General features: G+C 39.9%; 2 protein-coding genes across 3 annotated transcripts; both read left to right on the forward strand.

The window, feature by feature from the left end:
- The first annotated feature begins 3,344 nt into the window (after window positions 1–3,344).
- LOC114558435 (ras-related protein Rap-1A) lies at window positions 3,345–16,366 on the forward strand. Of its 2 annotated transcripts, none has more exons than XM_028582445.1 (9): window positions 3,345–3,428; window positions 5,216–5,372; window positions 7,923–8,010; window positions 8,810–8,878; window positions 9,002–9,058; window positions 9,151–9,291; window positions 11,793–11,936; window positions 13,543–13,661; window positions 15,656–16,366. In XM_028582445.1, exons 3-8 carry the CDS (start codon window positions 7,954–7,956, stop codon window positions 13,630–13,632), a joined length of 558 nt encoding a protein of 185 aa, XP_028438246.1. In that variant the 5' UTR covers window positions 3,345–3,428; window positions 5,216–5,372; window positions 7,923–7,953; the 3' UTR covers window positions 13,633–13,661; window positions 15,656–16,366. The 2 variants fall into 2 exon arrangements, with proteins under 2 accessions (XP_028438246.1, XP_028438247.1); XM_028582446.1 differs by lacking the exon at window positions 3,345–3,428 and adding an exon at window positions 3,834–3,982.
- Window positions 16,367–17,791: 1,425 nt separating this feature from the next.
- On the forward strand, window positions 17,792–21,924 carry xkr7a (XK related 7a). The gene is made up of 3 exons (XM_028583988.1): window positions 17,792–18,327; window positions 20,550–20,749; window positions 20,969–21,924. Exons 1-3 carry the CDS (start codon window positions 17,792–17,794, stop codon window positions 21,922–21,924), a joined length of 1,692 nt encoding a protein of 563 aa, XP_028439789.1.
- Window positions 21,925–24,209: the final 2,285 nt, after the last annotated feature.

Genomic DNA, 24,209 nt, shown 5'->3' on the forward strand with positions numbered 1-24,209 from the left:
CTGATAGGAACCCCGACAACAACTGTAGTGAATGTGCTGGCATTATATGTTGATGTGTGCTTGTAGATTTATAGTTGTTAGTGTGATAGAGACTAATGGTGTTGCATGTAAATGAATGTTTTGAGCATCTGGTGACTGTTCTGTGTGCACCAGAACAGATACTGCAGATGTAAAATAGCCAAAAGTTAAATCTGGCATAAATCACATCTTCTCATTTTGAGATTAATGTTTTTATGCATGGTCCTAGTGGAAAAAAAGGAAACAGGCCGAGTGAATCCCATAAGACTTTAGTGTTGTTGCCTTAAATGCTCCACACGAAACCTATGCTGAAATGTGCAAGATGTCAACAAGGAAAAGAGACATAAAGCATGAATGAGACACCTGCTCTCTCAATAACTGGTCCTCACTTTGACGCAGGTTACATAAAAGGCTAAAGGTGGACAATCTGCTTCTCCAACATCACACCTGTCCTTACAGACATCTCTTGTTCCCATTTTGCCATATAAAGTTGGCAAACATCATAGATGTGGAGGGAGAGTCTATCAGTTGTTGGAGTTCAGTCAAACAGCATAATAAAACCTTAGATCAGATAAAACTGATATTATTTCATTATGTGATACATATTGAGAAGTAGGAGACTATAACATGACATTAATACACATGACTTGGACGGATTTTCATGATTACACAGTGTGAATATCAATGAATGAATTTAAACTCAATCTGACATATCCTGTTACTGATTTGTGTGTAATTGTTCAACTCTTCGAGCAGGAAGTGAGTACAGCTGAAAGGATATTAAACTTTTTACAGCCAAAGAGGCATGGATTCTCCTCATATCACCGTTACTTCTGTTGATGTGTCTTTTATTTTACAGGTTTGGCCTGAAGCGCGGTCACCAGTGTTACACTGACCTGACAGATGAGAACAAACAGACGTGTGTCTGTCTCTTTTTAAGGTAATCTGTAGTCGGTATGATGAGGTCCATGGACAACATGTCAGTGTCCATAGCGTCTGTTTGTAGGACGACTTCATCACACATCACTGAAACAGATGCTGTATTCTACTTCCTTTCCTTACAATTATATTTTAAGGCTGCCATTTATAACTTCCATATCTAGAGTTTATGATGATGACTGTGGTAAAAGCGCTTTAATTTGTTTGTTTTCAACAAGGGCCGGAACCTCTTGGTAGAGTAACATGGCAACGCTGTCCCCAGTATACGATATTTGCAGTCATAAGTCATCTGATGATGCACAGCCTCTTGTCTGTCACGAACTCCATATTTAGCCAGTGTAATGAAGAAGATATGAAGGGAGAGTAACTCATCTAATCCATTAAGTCACTGGGCTGTGACCAGCTCTCTCTTGTGGGCTTTTGTCATGCCAGCAGCCACAGAGACAAAACAGACACACAACGACACAACGAAATATGTAAATATTAAGAGAATGATCAACTGAAGGAAATATTTAGATACAACCAATAGTGACACACCTACATAAATCCAATGTGTCTCAGGGACAAAAGCAATGTCATCTCATCAACCAAGTGAAGTGCAAACTCCACTCAGCTAATATTAAAACAGTTTAGTGTACTGAGAATATACCATCAATAAGAGTCGACAGCCGTGCTAGCAGCTCTATGAGGCTGTGAGCCTCGATGCTTTGAGCTAAATGCTAATGTGCTAACAAGCTCACAATGACAATGCTAACATGCTGATGTTAAGCAAGTATAATGTTTATCCTGTTCACCATCTTTGTGTGTTAGCATGCTAACATTTGTTATTAATTAGCACTAAACACAAAGTAGAGCTGAGGATGATGGGAATGTCATAGGTTTTGCAGGTATTTAGGCCTACTCTTAATTCATTAAAGGATGGACAAATAATTGACTTAAATTGACTTGATGATAGTGCAAGATGAAAAGTTAAGTGATCAAGTTATTACGATTCATTCTGAGGCGAAAAGAGAATGTCTGAAATCAAGTTTCATGGCTTTCCATCCAGAGATACACGTGTTTCACCAGACAAATTAAAACTTTGACCTGCTGGTGGCACTAGAGAAAAAGTCATGGGATAACCAAAATCAGTAGGATTCAAGACTGAATGTCAATCCATGCCATAGTTTTAAAGATATTATAGTCTGACCAGACAGACTGACATTGGCTAAAAAAAGTCCTGAAATACAACGGACACATTGGTGGTTAGTTTCATCAATAAACTGACTGTTAGCAACTGCAATTTAACTGTACAGTTAACAGTTCCTGAATGCTCAATATGGAAAAGGAGACTGACTTTTCTGGGGTGTCTAAACTCCCTGCATCTCCAACCACAAGGGCCCCAATAACTGAATTACAGACATATATTATTAATTCTTCAGTGAGTCTGTGGTGTGTACGCTTGAAAGGCAATATAAAAGGTGACTCAACTCTCCCTCTGCATTCTGTTGCTTATCAGACGCTGTGATCACCAAACATTGGCCTCCACAGTGACCACAGCTGAAGCCATATTATTACAGCACCTGTGTGTCTGCTGATGACTGGCAGGTACTCCAAACACCCTCAAACAAATAAACCTAAGATCAGATGGTAAGATTGATATATGTCAGAAAATCAACCTTGCAGTTTGGTTGTGTTATAGAAAATTCCGTCTTGCTGAAAATCTAAAATGCCAAAAGTGAAAAAACACAAGAACTGAATGCCTTTTTGAGTCACATGGGGTTCATCAAAGCTCTTGTTATTATTAGATTCAACTTCAAACTTCACCTCAATAATCATCTGCCAAAAATAGCAGCTGTGCTATTTTTCATAATCAATGCCCTTCCTCTGCTGTGTATTTTCTTCAGGGAGTGTTTGAGAATGTTATTGAGACATTCTAGCTTCCTGAACAAGAATACAAACAATGTGCAAATCCTCAATGTCATTGTCTTCAATGTTAACTGTGAAAATGTTACATCTTTAGATCTTTAAACTGAAAATGCACTTAAGACAAAATAGGTTTCTCCCTCACTGAATATGTTTTGTTTTTTTGCTTCTTCCAACACTGGTAGTGCAATCAAAAGCAATGCATCATATTTTAATGACTAATGTATGTTTTGTATGTAAAATCTTAACTTGTAAAGTAACTAGTAACTAATAGCTGACCAATAAATGTGTTGACACACTTCAGTCATCTTTTGAATGGGACAATATAAAACATGCTATATTCTTCCTGTAGTGAAATCACTTTAAGATGAGAATAAAACTAGGCCTACTCTGTGTTTGAACCATAGACTGTATAAAATAGGTTCGAACCCAACTGAAGAGGTTTAAATTGTACCTTAACCTGAATAGCTGTGATTGGCTGATCCTAATCCAATCATTAGCTACTGCTGCTCCGACCCTTCCGTACATTCACACAGTGTGATTTAGCGCACACATAGCGGAACACGGTAAGTGTCTTGTGAAGCTTTGCTCGTGTGTAAAACAAATTTGGGCTAATTATCCAGCTTGTGACTTTATCAGTTTAATGATTAGTCCTTAAACATTGTATTTGTCTCCGACGAGACACTAAAATGACTTCTGGCTCCACTGTAGCGAAATAATTCTTGTGAGTTAGGTAGCTTTAGCTAGATGACTGGATTGAGAAGCTAACGTCAGCTAATGACTAACTAACGAGTTGTCGCTACAAACATGGTTTGTGGTTCAAGTAGTTTAATGTCCGATTGTATCTCAGTCGGTTTCAGATATGTAGTAGTTTATCCACATGTTAATGGGAACTATAAATAGCTTTTCAAAACTCAAACGTTAGCTAGATTAAATAAAAACGAGATTTGAGAGTTCAGTTTAATGCTAACTGGCTAGCTAACTTATTTAGCTAACGGTTTTAGCTAGCTAAACAGTTTCATTAAACAGGTAGCGTTAGCTCAATCGGCTAGGTTCCTAGCCGTGACATAGCGATAACCATATACAACTGCTATGACATCCCATGAACTAACATTAAACTGTGAGTTAAAATTTGTTTACTTTGCCAGCGTTAGTTAACAGTGTTTGTGCTGCACAGCTCGCCGTGTCTTTTTTTTTTTTTTTTGGTAGCATTTACCAAATGTTGCTAGCCGGATGCTAACATTTGAGAAGTTGTAACCAAGCTACTTTTTTGGTAACAAACATATCGTTAAATTCACATTTTAGGAATGTTGAGCCATTACTACTACCGACTTTGACTGATCATTTTAAACGGTGTTACGGTCCCCGTTCTAGCTAGTGCATTGGGAAACTAATAACCACACCCTTCCTTTCGAAACCAACTAAATTGTCACCAAAATAAGTTCATATTTGTTTTAATTTTTCAAATGCCAACATGGTACAACTCGTTTAACATAAGTTGTAGTTTTTCAAAACAGACTTTTGTAAAAGTCTTATTTAAATCAGAAGTGTGTTTGTGCTCTTATGCTGAGTTAAAATCCATTTGCTCCCTTCTGGCTCTTGACACACACGATTGAATTGAACTGAAGAGTAGTTTGAGTAGCCCGGTCAGCTATTATTTTAAGCCGTATGATGAATGTTTTAGGCAAACGTACTGTGGGTTTGTGGATTAGCAACAGGTCTCTCAAGGAATAATAATATATGTTTGTTAAGTCAGTGCTTTTTAAAGTGGGGTCCTTGAGGGGGTTCTAGGTGGTCTCCAGCAAAACGGGGGAAAATGTATTTTCACTATAATTCCATCCATAAGTAACACAGTGACAGAACTATTGTGGTCATGGGCTTCATACACTTAATGTAATTTAAACTAATCTGAAAGCAATAATCCTATCCGATGGGAAACCCTAGGTCAATATCTTATCAGATGAGGGTCCGTGGTCTTCTTTGTGTCAGTTTAGGTGTCCTTTATGTCAAAGTTTGGGAACCACTATGTTGTAATGTAAAACTGAAAACTTACCTCTTGACTTCATAAAGAAGACCCACACCGCACTTAAATTAGCAACAAAAAGTCATCCCTCAAAAGCAGTTTCATCATCATCGCTGTTATTGAGCAAATGCTGCACAGCAGATGATTTTAATAATTCTTCTAATTGCCTGTTTTCCAATGGAGTTCTGGTGTCAAATGTCCTTTTACATTTTCTCATTTGCCTGCCCTTCTAAACAAATAAGCCGAACTTTGAGTTGTGTAGGGTATTAATCCACTTTTATCTAGACCAGTGATCTGAATGTAAACACTTCAATATTTGGTTTAATTCAGGGCCAGTTTCCTGTCTGATCAGTTTGGTGTAGCCTACTTTTCTGGCTCCCAACCAACCCTCAGCACCTGCCCGCTGACATCAGTGTATCTGAGGATCTGCCGGTGCCCCCCTCCCCAGATGTAGAGGGAGTTGTCAACTGCAGCAGCCGTGTACACAGTAGGTTAAGCTGTTTTTTCAACATAAATGTGCTTTTTGTGTTTTACTGCACATATTTGTGCAAAATACTCTTTTGTGTAAGGCAATTTCCATTTGTAAATTGTGGCCGGTGTTTATATTTTACTTCTTTATCAGATGTGGGATAAAGTGTTCATTAGCTGTAAGCAACAATGAGGCACTCTCATCAGCAAAGCCAGCACAAATTCATGTGTAGGTTTGGTGAAGGTTGTCAGCTCAAGTGTTTGCTATTTGAAATGTTTGAGTCCAGACTCGTATCTAATCAGGGGAGAGCCTAGATTTCTTATCTGATGTCATGGCTTCAAAGCAAGTTTTGAGACACCCACATACATTTACATCTTAAACACAGAGGGGGTCTACGTACAATTTTTTTGGGTAACTGATGCATTAGGCACACGTTGGCTTCACCCTTTGGTGCACCCCCCTCGCCCTAGTAATTATTTCAGTGCAGTGGTCATGCATGCACCCTCTGATCTCCATTTTCTGTTTGTATGGTGTACTTGAGTAGAGGAGGTCATTACAATGGCTCTTTGTAGAGTGCCTCATGTGCCTGTCTCACACTGTGGGTTTCTGGTGGTGCTTCATACATCGTAGTTAGAATTGCAAATGCCGGTCGAGTGTGACAGAGTGGTTTTTGTATCGTTTGTCTCAATGTTTGACAAATGTCCCGCAGACCTTGTATGATTAGTGGATTCAAAGGGGTTCACAAATGAGATTTTAGTGTGCATCAACCCCCTCTTTGACATTTGTACATCAAAACAAGATTATATTAGCATTTCAAAATAGCATTTAAAACAAAAAAAAACACCACCTTGAAACATTTCCTGTGCCATATGCCTCTTTACATGTTTGGGAAAAGTATTGTTATGTGGTTATTGGCTGCCCCAGATATGTTTTGTTTTAGTGTGCAACCATTTATCTAGATATTTAGAATTCACCTCAAGATGGAAATTCTCCCCATTCAGTTAAATCTATCAAAGTACACAGCAAATTAGGCCCATCTTCTGAAGTTCTCACTGAAATCTGAAATGTTGCGTATGAAACCCACAACAATGACAGGTTCGGTTGTTAAGTTAGATTTGTGATTTTTATTTTTTCCTCCACAGTTCAGTCACACAAAATGAAACGGTGGTTGAAAATGACATCACAGAAGAAAAGCCTTCTGTATTACTCATGGGCTGTCTTCATCCTAAACATTGTCATGCCAGGAACAGGTCTCACTCTTAATACTTTCTAGGCCACGCACGCTGTCTAAACTGTGTCAGGCTGATGGAGTTGATGATAGGTCATTCTCTGTGGCCTTTCTCCTCTGTATTGTAATGAGATGGTTATTTGTGGTACTGAACTCTTACCTACTGACTCTTACACTGACATTTTTAGGATCTATTGCACTTTTCTGAGTCCACAGCTCCACATTAAATCTAATGGTTCACATGTTGCAAGCTTTTACTAAAGAGGACATTTTTTTTTTAGTGTTACAGCACTAATGGGTGAAACAATGGTCTGGAATTAAGGAGCATGTCTATGGTTTCCTTCAGCTCTTCTTGATTTCCTCTTATTTTTTTTCAAGGCAACACCCCTGTCGCCATGACAACTGAAGTCCCATGGTAGTGGGTGGGAAAGAGAGCTAATTTTTTGGCAGTGGAATGAGGTTTTATTCTGCTGATGTCAGTGGTGATTTTTTTTTTCATTGTTGTGGACAATGAAAAATGTCCACGGACCTGTACTGACAGGGTGTTCACACCGACATCTGCTTAGTCGAACAGCTTCACCACTTCAGTTACTGGACATCGTGAACCAGGCTGAAGTTTCTGGTTTTGGTCTCTTGCAACATAAAGTCTTTTGATTGCAAGCAGAATCAGAATCCGCTACATTGGCCAAGTATGTGCACATGTACAAGGAATTTGACTGCAGTTTTAAGTTGCTCTCAATGTACATACACACAGTTCCAAAGACAATTAAGATAGAAATAGACATACAGTTAAAAACAAGCTGAACAAAGACAGGTAAAAACTATAACAGCCCTCAGAGAGCGCAGACCTCCGCTATGACATGCACTCACACGCATCTCACAATGTTATATATTCCGACACCACACGAATGTAGCACAATGCCCTGTCTCACAATCATAATGAAAGTGAAAAATTATTTTTGTATCCGCTCTAAAATGTAATGCGTTCTTCCTTGACCCTGTGCTACACCCTTGCACAAACAAACCAAGCCGAAAACCTAACTTGTGTGTGGAATAGTTGTTTTTTTACGTTGGCAGTCTAAAAGCACTGTTAGTGAGATTTTTCTATTAACTTTTTTGATTCAAATTAAATATTGTAAAAAATGAATTATGAATGTTGCATGAATTAATTTCAATCATGTTATTCAAAAATGATTCTTAATGATATTTTCCCTAGGGACAGGGTGATATGGAAAAGGTAGTTTGGATTTTTAGTGAGCTGTGCTGGTTGTTTTCAGTTGCTCTAAAAAACACAAAGATCTTCTGTCTCACTTTATCGTTGTCCCTCTGTCCTCCCACAGACCCCTGTGCTGTCCAGTCAAGTTGCCCACCATGCGCGAGTACAAGCTAGTGGTGCTGGGATCAGGAGGTGTGGGAAAATCAGCACTGGTGAGTGATGGCTGCTGCAGCACCCACACCAGTTTTGTATAGTAATATTGATATGATTTTGATGCAATTTCTAATGAATCAGAGGTCTTTAAATGAGGAAGAAAGTATATTCTATAAAAGTGTAGGTAGATTCTTAGCGCTACATAAACTGCGTTGTGGCTCATGGCTTTATTCTGCAGATAATATATTCTGGGAAGCACCAAACAATAAAAGACAAGAGTACGCCTGAGCCATGGGCTGGGCAGCCTCAACAATATAAATGATCTTTGTTAATAAATTAAACAGGCTGCTTGTCAGAGATGAATGCTGATGATGATGATGAATCACAATAGATGTACTTTTTAACTTCGGTTTGTTGGATTTTTACATTTTATTTAAAAAAAAAAGAAAAACATAATCAACATATTGAAATACATCCCACCCTTCACCCCCACCCATCCTCCTGATGCACAATTAAATGTATGGATAAATAACATACGCAAAAAAAAAGTACAATAGTAATAATAATCGTAATAGCACTGGGGGAAAGGAAAATAAATATAACAAAATAGTAACAACATTTAAATAAATGAAAAAAAAAAAAAAATGCAATAAATAAAAAATACCTAAATAAATTAAAACCAGCAATGTACACTCCTTCTGAAAGGGGATAAGCACTTAAGCATGCAATGTAATATTTGAAGTGTGTTTTTTATATTTTGGGAAATAGATTTGGATAGTAATACAAGCAGTGTGCCATTTTTGATTAATAATGATATAGTGTCTCAATGTATTCCTTTGCTTCATTTGTCCATTTCAGACGGTCCAATTTGTGCAAGGCATTTTTGTGGAGAAGTACGACCCCACAATAGAAGACTCCTACAGAAAGGTAAGCTCAGAAAAAAAAAACTTTACGCCCTTCATTTGACCTCCTTGCAACTCACTGATTGGCTGTTTTAAATGCCTCCACTTGTCTTTTAAAAAAATGAACCCGATTGTTTTTCTCCAACAGCAAGTCGAGGTGGATGGGCAGCAATGTATGCTGGAAATCCTGGACACGGCTGGAACAGTAAGTCAAGTCAGACACAGGCATCAGATGGAGATAGAAGATACATGTCAACAGGCTGCTGATGGCTTATCCTCTCTGTTATTGATCTGTAGGAACAGTTCACGGCTATGAGGGACCTGTACATGAAGAATGGCCAAGGTTTTGCTTTGGTGTACTCCATTACAGCACAGTCGACATTTAATGACCTACAGGACCTCCGGGAACAGATCCTTCGAGTAAAAGACACCGAGGACGTGAGTGTTTCACTCGTCTAAAACCTCTTCCTTTTTATTTAAATTAATTTTCTTTTCTAGGGCTGCACGATATGAGGAAAATATCTAATTGCGATTATTTTGACTGATATCGCGATATGATTCACTATCTATATATATATATATATATATATATATATATATATATATATATATATATATATATATATATATATATATATATATATATATATATATATATATATATATATATACATACATACATACATACACACACAAATTTTCGTGTCATATTCATTGAAAAATATTCAAATTAAAATGAATATAGTGTATATATATATATATATATATATATATATATATATATATATATATATATATATATATATATATATATATATATATATATATATATATATATTGGACACATATATTGCCTTTTAAAGGTCAAATGTGTAGGAATTTCTCCCATCTAGCGTTGAGATCATATATTGCAATCAACTCTTTCGCACCACGCAGTTCAAAGTACGTGTTACAGTTACGGTAGCCTTCACACTTCAAAAAGCCGGTCTCTTGCTCTTTTCAAAATCCCTTTTCTTTTTCTGGGCAAAGAAGAAGACTCCTGTTCCTGAAATTTGGATTTTGAATACGTGTGGTCCTCCACACGATACACGAAGCTACGATACCCATTAGCAGCATTAGCAGTTCCTGTGAGTTTATCATGTGACAGCAAAAACGCGGAAGGCGGAGCAGTATGTCCCTTACCGGCTAACGTATTTCAAGATGGCGCATGAATATGGAGCATCTACTACTATGCAAATGTAAACTTTCAAGCCAATAGGAATACTTGGAATTGATGGTGGAGGTAAATATTCATGAAAAAGGACAAGTTTGTGAACGGCAACACAGATTTTGATAATGAACAATTAAACAGGTTACACACCGGACCTTTAACAAAAATTGCGCCCCCCTGCGATTGGATATTGCACTAGGCCTTTTGTGCGATTTTAATAAAATTGCAATAAATTGTACTGCCCTAGTTTTTTCTCAGTCATACTTCTCCTAATCAATCAAGTCATTGATTACGGGTTTTTTAACAGTAATTTTAAATATGGCAAAATGGTGGTATCGCATTAAAATACTGTTTTCATTGGCAGTGGATAAAAAAAAAATGTATTTGTTAAATGTAAAGAATAAAAATGAACCAGTTCATAAAGTTATAAAAGTTAATATCAGTTATATATTTTTCCACATGATTTTGCACAATGTCGCTGTCCTGTGTAAACCATGTATCTCCATAATATCATTTTGATTCTTTAATTATAGATTAATAAACAGTTTTTTTTTCTTTTTCTTTTTTTTGGTTGATACCGTATAAAATAAATACCCCGTCAGAAAACCGTAAAAAAATAAATACCCATCAGTATTTCCTGCTGCCCAAGATGGTGGCATCAAAACTATTACATTTCCTGTAATGCAAGACAAGGAAAAGCAACAAAATCTCACATTTGAGAGGCTGGAACCATCAACTGTTTTGCATTTTAGCTCAAACAATTACTTGAATAATTATTATAGTAAAAATAGTTGCAGATAATTTTGCTGTCGATTGACTAATCAATTAATTGGATAAAACTATAAAATAAGTATTTTTTTAAGCTTTGTGACAACACATTATTCAAATAACCCACTGGTTTATTTATGTTGGACCATCCGTCAGCCAGACGTGCTCATTGTGCATCTGTATGAGAGGGGAAAAAGAAACGACAACAAAAGAACACACACGCATCTATATAGTACATACTGTACCTATGAAAAATTCATAAAGGAGACGTGTATGTATACATATATACTGGCCCTCACAATTGCATGAGACAGAATTATGATGAAAGTATAAAATATAGATATGTGGAAAAACATAAATAATGTAAAAGCGGTGATATACAACAACAAAATTTAAGTAAAGCAACACTTAATCTTTCACTTTATGTAATTCAAAAATCAACAAATTTGGAGAAACTTTTTTTTTTTTTTATCTGACCGTATCAATCTGCTAGTAGATTCTACTGCATATATCAGTATAAAAAAAAAAAAAAAAAAAAAAAAAACTGCTCAGTGTGGAGAGTTTCTCCTCAGTGATAACCTTTTGTTGGCGTTTCTTTACTGTATATAATCTGCCTGTGTCAGCTCTCAGGTTCATCACTCCCTCATTAGAGTCGGCTCTGTGGGAGAGAGGGCAGACCCAAGGGGGGGGGGGCAGGAACTTTGTGACAGGGTGGAAATGTCAGAGCTGTTCTTAGATGCTATCTGTCCCTGTGCAGCACGCAGAGTGTGCTTTATTTATTCATGGCAAGGTGATTTATTGGTCTTGTGTTTAAAGACTCACTCAACCTTTGTCTTGTGCATTTACTGTATCTAAGATGGTAGACCAAGTGAATAATTTATATTTGGCCATGTAAAAATAAAAATGCGGTAGGAATTTGAGATATTGCTTTGAAGCTTGAACATTTCTGTTGATCAATCAGGTTCCAATGATCCTGGTGGGAAACAAATGTGACCTGGAGGACGAGCGTGTGGTTGGCAAGGAGCAGGGGCAGAACCTGGCCCGTCAGTGGAGCAACTGTGCCTTTTTAGAGACTTCAGCTAAATCAAAGATCAATGTTAATGAGGTAAGTACTACTACTATTAGGCATGTATTGGTACACGGAAGTCACGATTTGGTTCATAAGTCACAGTCCGGTGCGAGTTCAGTACAGCTGGGGTGGGGGGGGAACAAATGCGTAAAGATACATTTATTTTGATCAGACAGTAGTGCTAGTAAGTGTCAAAGGAACATTATCAACACTTCTGTATTACACTGTACGAGCCCTGAACAAGCACTTTCCCAAAAGACAGCAGGTCACAATCGGACTGAAAAGCATCTCTTATCCCGTGAAATTGAACATACAAACGTGCATCAATACCGTGTATTGTGTGTGCAGCTGCATGCACCGGTTCATGACCCCAAGACCATGCTGCACCGTGGCGGTTCATTACCAATACCTGACCTGTTTCAGCCCTAACTACTATACTACATGTACTGTATGGTGTGTTGACTGAATAGTTGGGCTATTAATATGATTTGAAAAATAACCTATGGGAAATGTCTGCCTACTAGGGCTGCAACCACTTTTATTTTCATTATGGGTTACCTGTTGGTTATTTTTGTGATTAATCGTTTGGTCTATAATATGTCAAAAAATAGTAAAAATGCTATATCACAATTTTCCAACGTCTTCAAATGTTTTTTTTGATTGTCCAACCAACAGATCCAAACTCAAAGCTATTTAGTAGTGTAAGACCCAAAATATTTAAATTTGAGAAGCTAGAAACAGAGAATCTTATCTTTTGTTGTATATATTATTAATCAAATAATCGTTTGGCTTTATGGCACAGCGCCAAGTAAAACTCTCTCTTTCTCCCTGTCACGGCGATTCTAAATTGGAGCAAATCCACATAGAAAGTGTTTTTGACATCCATCAATCGCGCTTCTCGCAGAACAGATACTCTTCCATTTTATTAAATGTATCAATCCGACCCGCCTGTTTTTAGTTGTTTTTTTTATTTATTTTTTTAACGCTTAGTCTATTTTTGTTGCTTTTTAGTTACGTGTAAGCACCATAGACTGTTTAAGTCACAGAAATATCTCGCTGTATATGTGGTCTCAACGTATTAACCATATCTACATAGATTGGTCCAGGCTCCCAGTTTGTCTGTAAATGTCTGTTTCACTCCAGGCAGATTCCCCACACTCACTACGGTGGGTGGGGAAATACTATCACTGACTCAATAGATACAAACACTGTTGATTTCTTCCCATGGAGCAGACATGAAAACTATTTTGGTTCAGTAGATTTCTGCTGCAGCTTGGTGAAGGCAGGTCAGCCAGCCGCTGTCCACTCAGCTGCTGCTGACAGACGGGCAGAGACGTTTACAGAAGACGGGTTGGATGACCGAGCGCTTTAAAGCATTCCAACACTGATTTGGATGTTGATTTCTATTGCAACTATCAAAGCTTCAAAGCACGGGATCTGCCCTAGTATTGATGAGAACACATATTTCCTAAGTGACTTTGTTATTAAGAGCTGCAAAGCCGTCCATATTTCCCAGAATTTACCCTAATTAGCCATTTTATGAGAAAATGTCTGAAATGGCATCAGTGACTTTTAAGATATTAGTTCTGGGATTGCTGAAGCAAACAGTGTGATGAGACTGTTGGACTTTCTCTTTTTGTAGATTTTCTATGATCTGGTGAGACAGATCAACAGAAAAACACCGATGGAAAAGAAGAAGACAAAAAAGAAGTCGAGTTGCACATTGCTTTAAAATGCCCTCCCACAGCAGCTCCAGGCCAGGTGAGTGGGTGCAGAATCTAAATTTATTCCACACATTAGCAGGGATTGAGCTCTGGATTGTCACTGAACGTTTAGAGGTTTATTGCAGTAATCATTAGAGCAATTTCATTAGTGTTGACGCCACGTTTGTATTGTGTAGCAGTAACAGGATAAACTCGGTAAATGGGGGGTGTGTAAAGCATCACTGATGTCTCTGAAACAATGACTCATAAAGTCAATCTTTTTTTGGGTGGAAATAAATAAAACCCCTCTCTAGTCCAGTTATAGCACCCTCTGTTTTGATGTGTACTGATAAAAGGAAGATACATTTATAATATTTAATGTAAATGTGCCAAGTTGGAAGCCTTTCATGAATGTTGTGGCTCCACCTGCTGTTGAAGCCTTGTAATTGAACTTTAATACACCAGCGTTGTTGTCCTAAACTTTACGTTACCAGCCACTGTTTCCTAAAGCATGCCATGGTGTTTTTGTATGCGTTTCCCCAGGTTTGTGAATGTAAATCATTGGTTTACAGTCCTCTTTTCACTCTGATATTAAAATCAACCTCTGGATCCGTAGTCCTTGTGGGGATCATCCAGAGTTTCAGTCTTTTTAGTACAAAACTCCCCGTTACTTTGGATGATCACCACTTTATTGATTAGCACTGGATTTTGTCCCCATTACATTGTAGGTGGGTTAAAAAGGGATATTTTAATGGCCAGTACAGGAGGAATGATTACAACAAGCGAAAACTGTTTACATGATCATACAGGCACTGGACAATTGCTTTAAAGGAATACGCCACTGTTTGTTGAAATAGGGCTTATCATGTTCTACCCTGGCTGTAGATAGGTGGGCCAACGCATTTTTTGTCTCAGCGCTCAGCAAGTAATTAGGTTGTTTTTTTTGTTTTTTGTTGGCTCACTTTTACGCACAACATGCTAACCGGCAACATAGGATTCCATTCACTACGCTAAGCTAACTAAGGGCGGCGCATGCCGGTATTGCACCGGACTAAAACAATGCATGCACAAAAAATGCGTTGGCCCACCTATCTACAGCTAGGGGAGACTGTGATAAGCCCTATTTCAACAAACGGTGGCGTATTCCTTTAAGACAGAAACGTTTTGAACCTATCCTTTTAAGCATATGATTTGTATGAAGGGGATGAAATGTACTGGTTTGTTGGTGGATGGATGGATATAGTTAGTTAGTTAGTTAGTTAGTTAGTTAGTTAGTTAGTTAGTTAGTTAGTTAGTTAGTTAGTTTATTGATCCCCAAGGGGAAATTCAAGGTCCCAGTAGCTTAAAGACCTCACACACAACATACATCATAAAAGTAATGGTTGTCCATTCATCCATCGTCCCATACCTTTTTGTTCTATAGTGTGTATTGACCTGAGAGGATGCAATATGTTCAGTGAGCTTGTCCAAACTACTGTAGTGTGGCTAATTTCCCCCCCCTTTATTTTAGAGTAATTATGTTTTCTAGCAATTCTGCAAAATTGGAGCATTAAACTTATCTTTTTGTTTTGACATTGTCTTTACCATTTTAATAAGCTGCAACAAAAACACTTGGACCAACAGCAGTCTGATTTTACTGTGGCACTAAAACGTCTCTTGGTTTTAGTCAAGAATGATTTACCTGTAGCACAGACCGATTCAAGAGAGGTGGACAAATGATTATTCATTCTTGGAGATTTAGTGTGACGACTTCCTGTCTTATCTGCAAGGAGAAAGTCACCGTTCTCTAAGGGTACAATGTCACAGGCATTACTTTACTAAACCTACAGAACAAGAGCAGTATGACACGTTCAAGGAAGGAGAGAGGGAATGATTGCTCAGTTTCAGAGTGAGAGTGGCACCCCTAGGGAAGAACATCTGCTCAGCGACTCGCAGGTCACATGAGTTTGAGACCTCCAATCTAAACGTAGGCTCCTATTTCTCTGCAAACTGCTTGTGTCCTTTACAATGTTTAATATGCACTGATGTTTTTTTTTTTTTTCTTGCTTGCAGAAACGTGTGTTGATTAACTGTTTCCCAGTGGATCGTGCCAGCATTCCAAGTCCTCTCCAGACCATTTTGAAAAAGGCCGACCGATACGTCACCACTCGCAAAATGGCAGGAGACGGCACATACTCTCAAGATACTCTTCTCTGCTTTTTAATAGCGAAGAAATCCACCTTCATTTTTATTGTCCGCTTGATGACAACTCTTTTTTCTTCTCCGAGGTGTCTTTCTTTTGGAAATATCAGTGTAAAAGAAGAGACCATGGGTTTAAATCCATATATGGGAACTAAAGTGTTTTTATTAAAAGTAACTTCCATATTTAGCATATTGTGACATGTTTGCAAAATGAAACCATATGAAATGTGGGCCTTCTCATACATTTCTGCACTAACAGTGTCAACAAAGATGCATCATTGTCCATAAGTAACTCGCTCCTACTTACAAGGATATGTATTGATGACATAACATATTTCCTAAGTGACTTTGTTTTTTATTGAGAGCTGCAAGCCTTCCATATTTCCCATAATATATTCTACTTCCATTTTTGCATAATACAGCTAAGGAAATTAGTATTTTATAGACTGATGGGGGGGAGGGGGAATGGTTTGTCCGGATTTGTCTTGAGGCTGAAAATATATTGTACTAAACCAACTCTAATATTGCTGTCACAGATGATTTTCCAGCTTTTATGAATGATTAAATTTTAGTAAATTTTCATTATTTTCTCTTGTTTTATTTTTTCCTTTTTGTGTGTTTCTCATTTTTTGTCACGGTTTGATAATAATGAAACATAATTCTAGATATTTGCAATTTGTATTTGCTCAAAGTATGTGGGCTAAAGTATGAACAAACACTTTTTTTTTATAGTTTTACAAATCCTGTGTTTTCTCCACAGCACACAACAGCTGAAGTTGGTAAAGTACTGTTCAGGACACAGTAGTGAGAATCAATACCTCCAAGAGAGCCTTTACAAGTGTACCTAGTGTTTCCTGTTGGCAGAAATGACAGCCTAAGCCCAAGCCACCAGAGTTTTAGCCGAGAAGTTTAGTCAGCTGACCTGCAGCAGGGAAGAAAGGAAGGAGCACAGAAAGAGGAACCCTCAGAGCTGGAGGCAGCAAAAGCAGAATAGAAACTGATGAGATGGTGGACCCGAGGCAAGTGAAGGCAGATGATGATTTTGTGTCTTTGAACTTAGCAGTGATAAAGTACAATTTTGAGGTAGTATAGCCATCCACTAGTGCCAAAGAGATTTCCCCTCTAAACTTCTCAGATGGTTTTATTTAAATCAGGTTTTATGGCCCAAAGAGGTTCATTTGTCCAATATTTCATAAAAAGCAAAGCTTAGAAAAATCAAAAACATACAAATTTGGAGGACCCCAGTAACCATCTCACTAGATCTAAGATCCACTGTATCTTGTGACCCTTTTGCGGGGCCCCGATCCCTATGTTGGGAACTTGATTAATTATGAAAAAAAAAATAGCTCCACCTCGACCAGCTACAACAGCAAAATGCTACACACTCAAACTGATGCAGCAATATCACCATTTACTAATGTGATATATCAGTTACAGAGGCCATTCATTTTGCTTAATTTTGCTGATAATACTTAAGTGGGATTGTGAATGCAGTACCTTTCCTTGTATTTATATTTATATATATATATATATATATATATATATATATATATATATATATATATATATATATATATATGGTATATTTGCTTTAGTAAAAGGATCTGAGTAGGCCTACTTGTTCCACCACTGACTACGAGCGAGATGATATCTGATTCTGAATTAAAGGGACACATTGCAGCATGCTGTATAAGGGGAGCTCGTGCTACCTGTGCGGGAACATGAACGGTAATGACCTCAGGTACCAGCTGCAGAGGAATCTTCTCTCTAACAGCATCAGACCTGCAGCTGTCATATCGTCGCAATTAAAGTCCTATTTCTTATTATCCCCGCTGATTGATAAGCGGCGGTGCCTCCCCATCTCTCTCTCACCTACCCTGGCCCTCCTCCCTGCCTCCTTTCCCCTCCCTCTCTCCCACACGCATGCATACAGACCGACAGGCTAGGCTACGCCCCCCCCTTCCATCATTTTCCCATCTCTTACTCACTCTCTTCCCTACAACAAACATGGCCGCGAAATCTGATGGTGCACCCGTCTCTCTACGAAACGAAATCCCACCCGAGTGTCCCTCCAGGTCGGACCCGCGGCCTCCCCAGCACCGTCTTGCCGAGCAGCGCTACTCCCTGCCGGACTGCTGTTGGACGCTGTGCGCCCTTTTGGTGTTCTTCTCGGACGGGGCCTCAGACCTGTGGCTGGCCGCTGACTACTACCTAAGGAGGGACTACTGGTGCTTTGCACTGACTCTGGTCTTTGTGATAGTCCCGTCCGTGGTCGTGCAAGTGCTGAGCTTCCGATGGTTCGCCTACGATTTCTCGGAAACCGTCGAGAGCGGCACGGCTGCGGCCGCCGTGGTAGCGGCGTCGGGAGCGGAGGAGAGCGACTTCAGCACCAAGGACAGCGGCGAGCGGGGCGCTGGCCGCTCTGCCGCGGCCGGGGTGCTGCCAGGGCCGGGCACCGGGGGAGGAGCCCAGGGCTGCTGTAGAGCCTTCATGTGGTTCTTCCAGGCCATCATTCACATCTTTCAGCTGGCACAGGTCTGGAGGTAAGTCTGGGCTTACTGAGATCTGAGAGGAGGGGAACTACACATTCTGCCTTTGTACGTGTGTATATATGTGTGTGTGTGTGTGTGTGTGTTTGTGTGTGTGTGTATTCATTCTCCAAAGCCAAGCATCACTCCCTGTAGAGGTAAACGATTATGAAATAATCATAATGTTACCAAAATGCCAGAATGTCCATTTTTATTGTTTGATGTTGCTGCTCAGCTTAGAAGGGGAGAATTAGACTCCACCCACCCCACCCCCCAACCCCCTGACACGCTTTTAGGTCAATCATCTCCCAGGAAAATCACCAACTCATCCACACCAATCGCCTTATATAGAAAAATAAAAATCCCTTTGTCTTCAGGGGTTTGGGCAAGAAGGAGCCTGACTGCTGAAGGAAATTGTCATGAGAGTTGCTTCCTATTTGCAGTGATGTGTTTACCCGCCTCCCTTTTCACTGTTTAGTGTATTTTTGAGGCTCCTGCTCTTATGTTGGCAAAATCCATATTCTCAAATCTCTCAGCAGTTTTTAGATTCGGTCTGTTGCTCTCAGCTGAGCCCAAACATGTTTAATTACCAGACGCGCTCTGAGACTAAAAACAAACCAAGGTACACTTTACTCTCACATGGGTGGTAGTAGGTCTGTAGGTCAGCTACTCAGTCAGTGATGGTGAGATAGTGCTCAAGCTTAGAGTGCCCTGAGAGGTTTTGACAGGCTTGAACCACTGCCAGCCCAGAGGACGTTTCCAGCTGAACTGTGGTGGGAGTAGGGCTCACCAAAACGCGATGATATTCAAAGACAAGTTGTATTTTATAGACATACAGGGACATAGAAGGATAAATTGTGTGTAATGATGAAATCAGATGCAAATCAATTGTTTGATTTATCTATAGGCCTTCATAAAATCTCCCTGTCTGGGTCTTTCTTTGTGGCCTCTCTCTTCCTGCTACTTTAGACAGCCCAATGGGTAATATATATTGATTCCTTATTTCCTCCTGGAGACTTAGACGTGTGTGTGTGTGTGTGTGTGTGTGTGTGAGAGAGAGAGAGAGAGAGTGTCCATGAGCACATTAAAACATTGTGGCAGCCCAGAATTACCGGTAATGCAATTAAAGCTGCAGTGTGTGCTCCATTCATTGCCACTGCTCTCAGATCAGTATGTCTGAACATTAAGAGGATTACCGCTGTGTGTTTTACCCTCAGCTGTTAACTCAGGAATGATCCGTCACTGATACACTGTTAGTCAGGATCATTTTGGGCCGGCTACCAGAATTAAATGTCAGCGCATAAGAGATGGGATATGGGGTTGTGTTACAGGCAGAGTGTGTGCGATGAAACTCTGTCTTTGTGTGTGTGTGTGTGTGTCCTCCTGAGTCTTTGACCCTCATTACTGCACATATGCTCTATTTTCTCAGTGTGTTACATCCCAAGGAACACTTTTTGTAGAAGGAAGCAGCACAAAAAAGGGTTACACAAACTCCCTTGTGGTTCACTGGGCTTGTTGACATAGGGCTCCTCGGACCCTTCTCCCTGAGGCTATTACTGACACATTTATAGGTTCAGTCCTCCGTGGAAACCAACACTCGTTTTCAAACAGTCAGGTCAGGTGGCTGTGTGTAATGATAAAGGTAATGGTTTACACACTGTGTATTTGCATGGTACAAATAAATGTCACGTGTCAAGTACACATTAGTGCAGAAATATGTTTGCACAGTGCATGTATGTGAACCTGCGTGTTTACAAAATGATGTGTGTTTGTTATACAAGGTCATTATACTGTAAGACAAGCTAAGATTGGGGTGGGACTACATGTCAGCAAATCTGAGGAATTCCACAAGGAAATTTATATCTAGCTTTTTCCCCCCACAGATTGAGAGCATTTATTTGAATTTCCCTTTCTCAGTTTTGGCTTTCTCTGCAGCCCTCTGATTTTATTTGAAGAAAGATTGCAGATAAGCTTTTCAACCCCTCCGATGCCTGTACTAAAATTAAAACCACAGAGCTGCTTCGTTCAGTTTCAGTCCAGTCGAAATCCCAGATGAGCAAGCAACCATCTTTTTGGCAAGAACTACTGACAACTCCCAGAGTTTTGAATAATGAGTTATGACTTCTGGGAGTCTGTGTTTGATGTCCAAACGTTTTTAAAGCACAGTATTTAGACCAGAAATTCTGTCTTAATGCACTGACGAATGTGTCTAAATTGTGTCTGCCTCTGATACACAGGTATGTCCACGCCCTGTATTTGGGCGTGATGAGCCGCTGGCACAGAGACCCCGAGCGCCGTCACTACTACTGGTGCATGATGTTTGCGAGCGCTGATATCAGCATGCTGCGTCTGCTCGAGTCCTTCCTGAAGAGCGCCCCTCAGCTTGTACTGCAGCTCAGCATTATGATCCAGGCCAGTCAGGTGCTGCCCCTTCAGGGTGAGTTTCCAAAAAAGACCAATTGTCACATCAGTCAATCACACATCTGCAGCCCACGCTGTGCATGATGAGTCACTAGTGCTCGCCTCAATCAGGCCCACTACAGAGCAGAGAAATGTACATTCCCGCTGGGCTAAATGGTAAGACAGCTACCCCCGAGCCATTTCCACCCTGTCTAACTTCTCTTGCTCAATCCCTCTCTTCCCTCTGTCTCTTCAGGGCTTTCAGCTTCTGCCTCACTGATATCCCTCGCCTGGATGGTCGCATCCTATCAGAAAGTCCTGAGGGACTCCCGAGACGATAAGCTACCTATGACCTACAAGGCCGTCATAGTTCAGATTCTGTGGCACCTGTTCACCATCGGCGCCCGCACCCTGGCCTTCGCCCTTTTTGCCTCCGTGTTTCAGCTTTACTTTGGTATCTTCATCGTGGCCCACTGGTGCATCATGACGTTTTGGATCATTCAAGGCGAAACGGACTTCTGCATGTCCAAATGGGAGGAGATCATCTATAACATGATGGTGGGCATTGTGTATGTTTTCTGCTGGTTCAGTGTGAGAGAGGGGCGCACTCGCTGCAGGATGCTCATCTACAGCCTGACTGTGTTCATTGAGAACGTGGCGCTCACCACTGCCTGGTATTTGTACCGCAGCCCTCGTACCTCAGACTTCTACGCCGTCATCATGGTGTGCGTGGTGGCCAGCAGCTACGCTCTGGGCACCTTCTTCATGTTTGTGTATTACTGTCTGCTGCACCCTGATGGCCCAGTCTCAGGGTGGGGTTATATTGTGGAGAAGGAGGTGCCTGTGGAGTTGCTGGCCTCCCCAGCTACCAGCCTCCCCCCTGACGTGGTGAGCAGCCCCCCCAGGACCCTTCAGAGAACTAAAGGGTCAGAAAGAGAGCAGGGGTCTGGGGTAGATGGAGACGTGTTTCAGGTACGACCACCTCGGGGAGCTCAGGCCCCAGTGCCCAACCTCACACCCAGGACAGAGGGGCCTGTCATCCGAATAGACCTGCCCAGGAAGAAGTACCCCGCCTGGGATGCTCACTTCATTGACCGCCGGCTACGTAAAACCATCCTGGTGCTCGAAAGCGGCGCCCCAGTCACGCCAAGGATTCAGTACCGCTGTCTGGGCACACCCAAAGAAGTGATGGAGTACGAGACCACCGTGTGATGTGCTGAAAGCGCTGTGACTCAGCTCGCTGCCGCGTGGACACCCTGCCTTAAATAAAATGGCAGGTAGATGACTCTCACTGAGCAGTCTGTTTCAGCTCCACGCCTACTTGATTGCTCTCTGTACTGTCAGGCAGTGGAGACAAACAGGCAAGGAAGGGGAGGAGTGTGGTCTTTATTTTTTACAAAGGCAAAGTGCTGTGATGTTGTCTAATGATGGTGCATATTTTGGTTTCTGTATCATTTCTCAGGTCAGGGTGTGGTACAGGAAGAGGTCGACGTTAGCAGCAAAGCACACTGTCCAGTGAAGTTAGAGAGAGCACAGGTAGGCAGAGAAGTGGAGCTAGTTACCAATCAGAGGCAGAAAGTCCTCCTCAGTGAAGGTGCTTCAGCACATCCTCTCAAGGCGATCAATCGACAACAGGGACGAGCCTTCAACGTGCATGATTATTTATGGCAGCTAGAAGTGAAACATCACTGAACAAGATGTAGAAGAGTGAGTGGCATTTAAAGATGGTGAACTCACACACTGTAATTTTAAACCCAATCTACAATAAATACAACACAGGCACTGATGATCATAATCATTCTTTTTCCATAGCTACTCACTCATGTTGAAGGAGTCTCTCTCTCTAAAAAATGCTGCTTCATGTCTGAAGGGCAGTTCAAAAGCAACATTTGAGTTGAATGTAAAAACAGTTGAAAATGTGATTATTTGTGAAATAATAATAATAATGAAAAGGCTTTGAGCATTAGTGGGATTTACAAGTACATTCCTGTGGTACTATATCTGTTGTTTTTTTAGGTAAGCTAGAACAAAAAAAAAGAGATTTGTGTGTGTTTACAAGCAATCTGTTGTTTTGGGGGACATGCCATCACTATTACTCTAATAAGATGCACCTTCATTCAGAATGTGTATGTACTGAACAAAAGCTACATTATGATTTACATTTACAGGATGTATTCTACTGATCGGACTTTCAACAGTTGTATTTTCATACTGCATCCATCTTACACAGCAAAGGAAACAGGACATTAATTTCCGTGTAAATTAAACTATAATGAAGAGGAAGTTACAGAGGGAAAGCACTGTCTGTAACTGTACAGTATTCATACTTTGTTGTCTGAATAATGTAGGAAAAAGAATAGCTGCAGACTCCAGACTTGGAATAGCTTTGATATTATTGGTGGTACAGGCATGGGGTACTTGTGGTAACACTTTATTTTACAGGTTAGTTATTTCCTTTTAATTTCCTCAAAACTTTTCTTGAAAGAAATATTTAATTTGGCACGAATTTATTTTAAATTCTTGATTTCCATAGGAATTTCCTTGAAAGCACTGCTCTATTTAAACCCAAAATGATTTAATCATCATCCACTAAACATTATAAACTTTATTCTTCATATATTATGAATTGCATACTCACAAAATTACACATTTTTGACCTGCAGTACACTGACTGTTTAGCATTTAGTTGGAATTGATTATTTGGTATTTATTAAACTATTATTAGTGCTAAATTACGTTTTTTAGGAACCTTCCAGGAAATGATTAAGAATATATGGACCTGTAAAATAAAGCGCTACCATACTTTCTTTTATCAGGGTTGTTTTTCTATTGAGTAGTCACAAGGGAAATGTCTGAACCGCGTGTGTTTGCGCGTATGTGTATGTGAGTTCACATACCAGCATGTGTATGGGTGTATGTAGGGGAGGGGAGTCCTGCCATGTGCATTTAAATTAATTTGAAATTGTGTCACTGCGATATGACAGTTTTGTTGTAAACACTGTCCAGTCAGCTCAGTTTCCCCAGATGACACTGAAATAAATAAAAAGCCCACAGAACACCTTTACCACCCCTGTTGCAAAAGCCAGAAAGGCTTCAATTATGGTGCTAACTGTTTGAGTCCATCACGTAACAACAACACGGTGTACCATAAAATGTTGCTTGTTGTGGCAGGAGTTGGGCTGGCTGTACCTCAAAACACAGACACAAAGCTAGAATCAAAAAGCCTTAAACTGGTCATTCCAGACTGTTGCTGTTCAGAGCAAGATTTGAAAAAAAAAAAAAAAGATTAACAAGAAGGTGAAGACAATTTCATTATGTTGTTGTTAAAATAAAAAGCAATGTGTTTACCTGACTTTTGGTGTTAGTGCCTTTTTACACAAAATCAAGACAAACACAGTAGACAGACAGATAGATAGATAGATTTCAAACCATCTAAATTTGCAGATGCAGATTGATTGATTGTTCTGCGTTGCAGTGGATCAATGGATTAACGGCTC

The sequence above is a fragment of the Perca flavescens genome, chromosome 7 (genome assembly GCF_004354835.1).
Source record: "Perca flavescens isolate YP-PL-M2 chromosome 7, PFLA_1.0, whole genome shotgun sequence".
In the NCBI taxonomy this organism is placed as follows: Eukaryota; Metazoa; Chordata; class Actinopteri; order Perciformes; family Percidae; genus Perca; species Perca flavescens.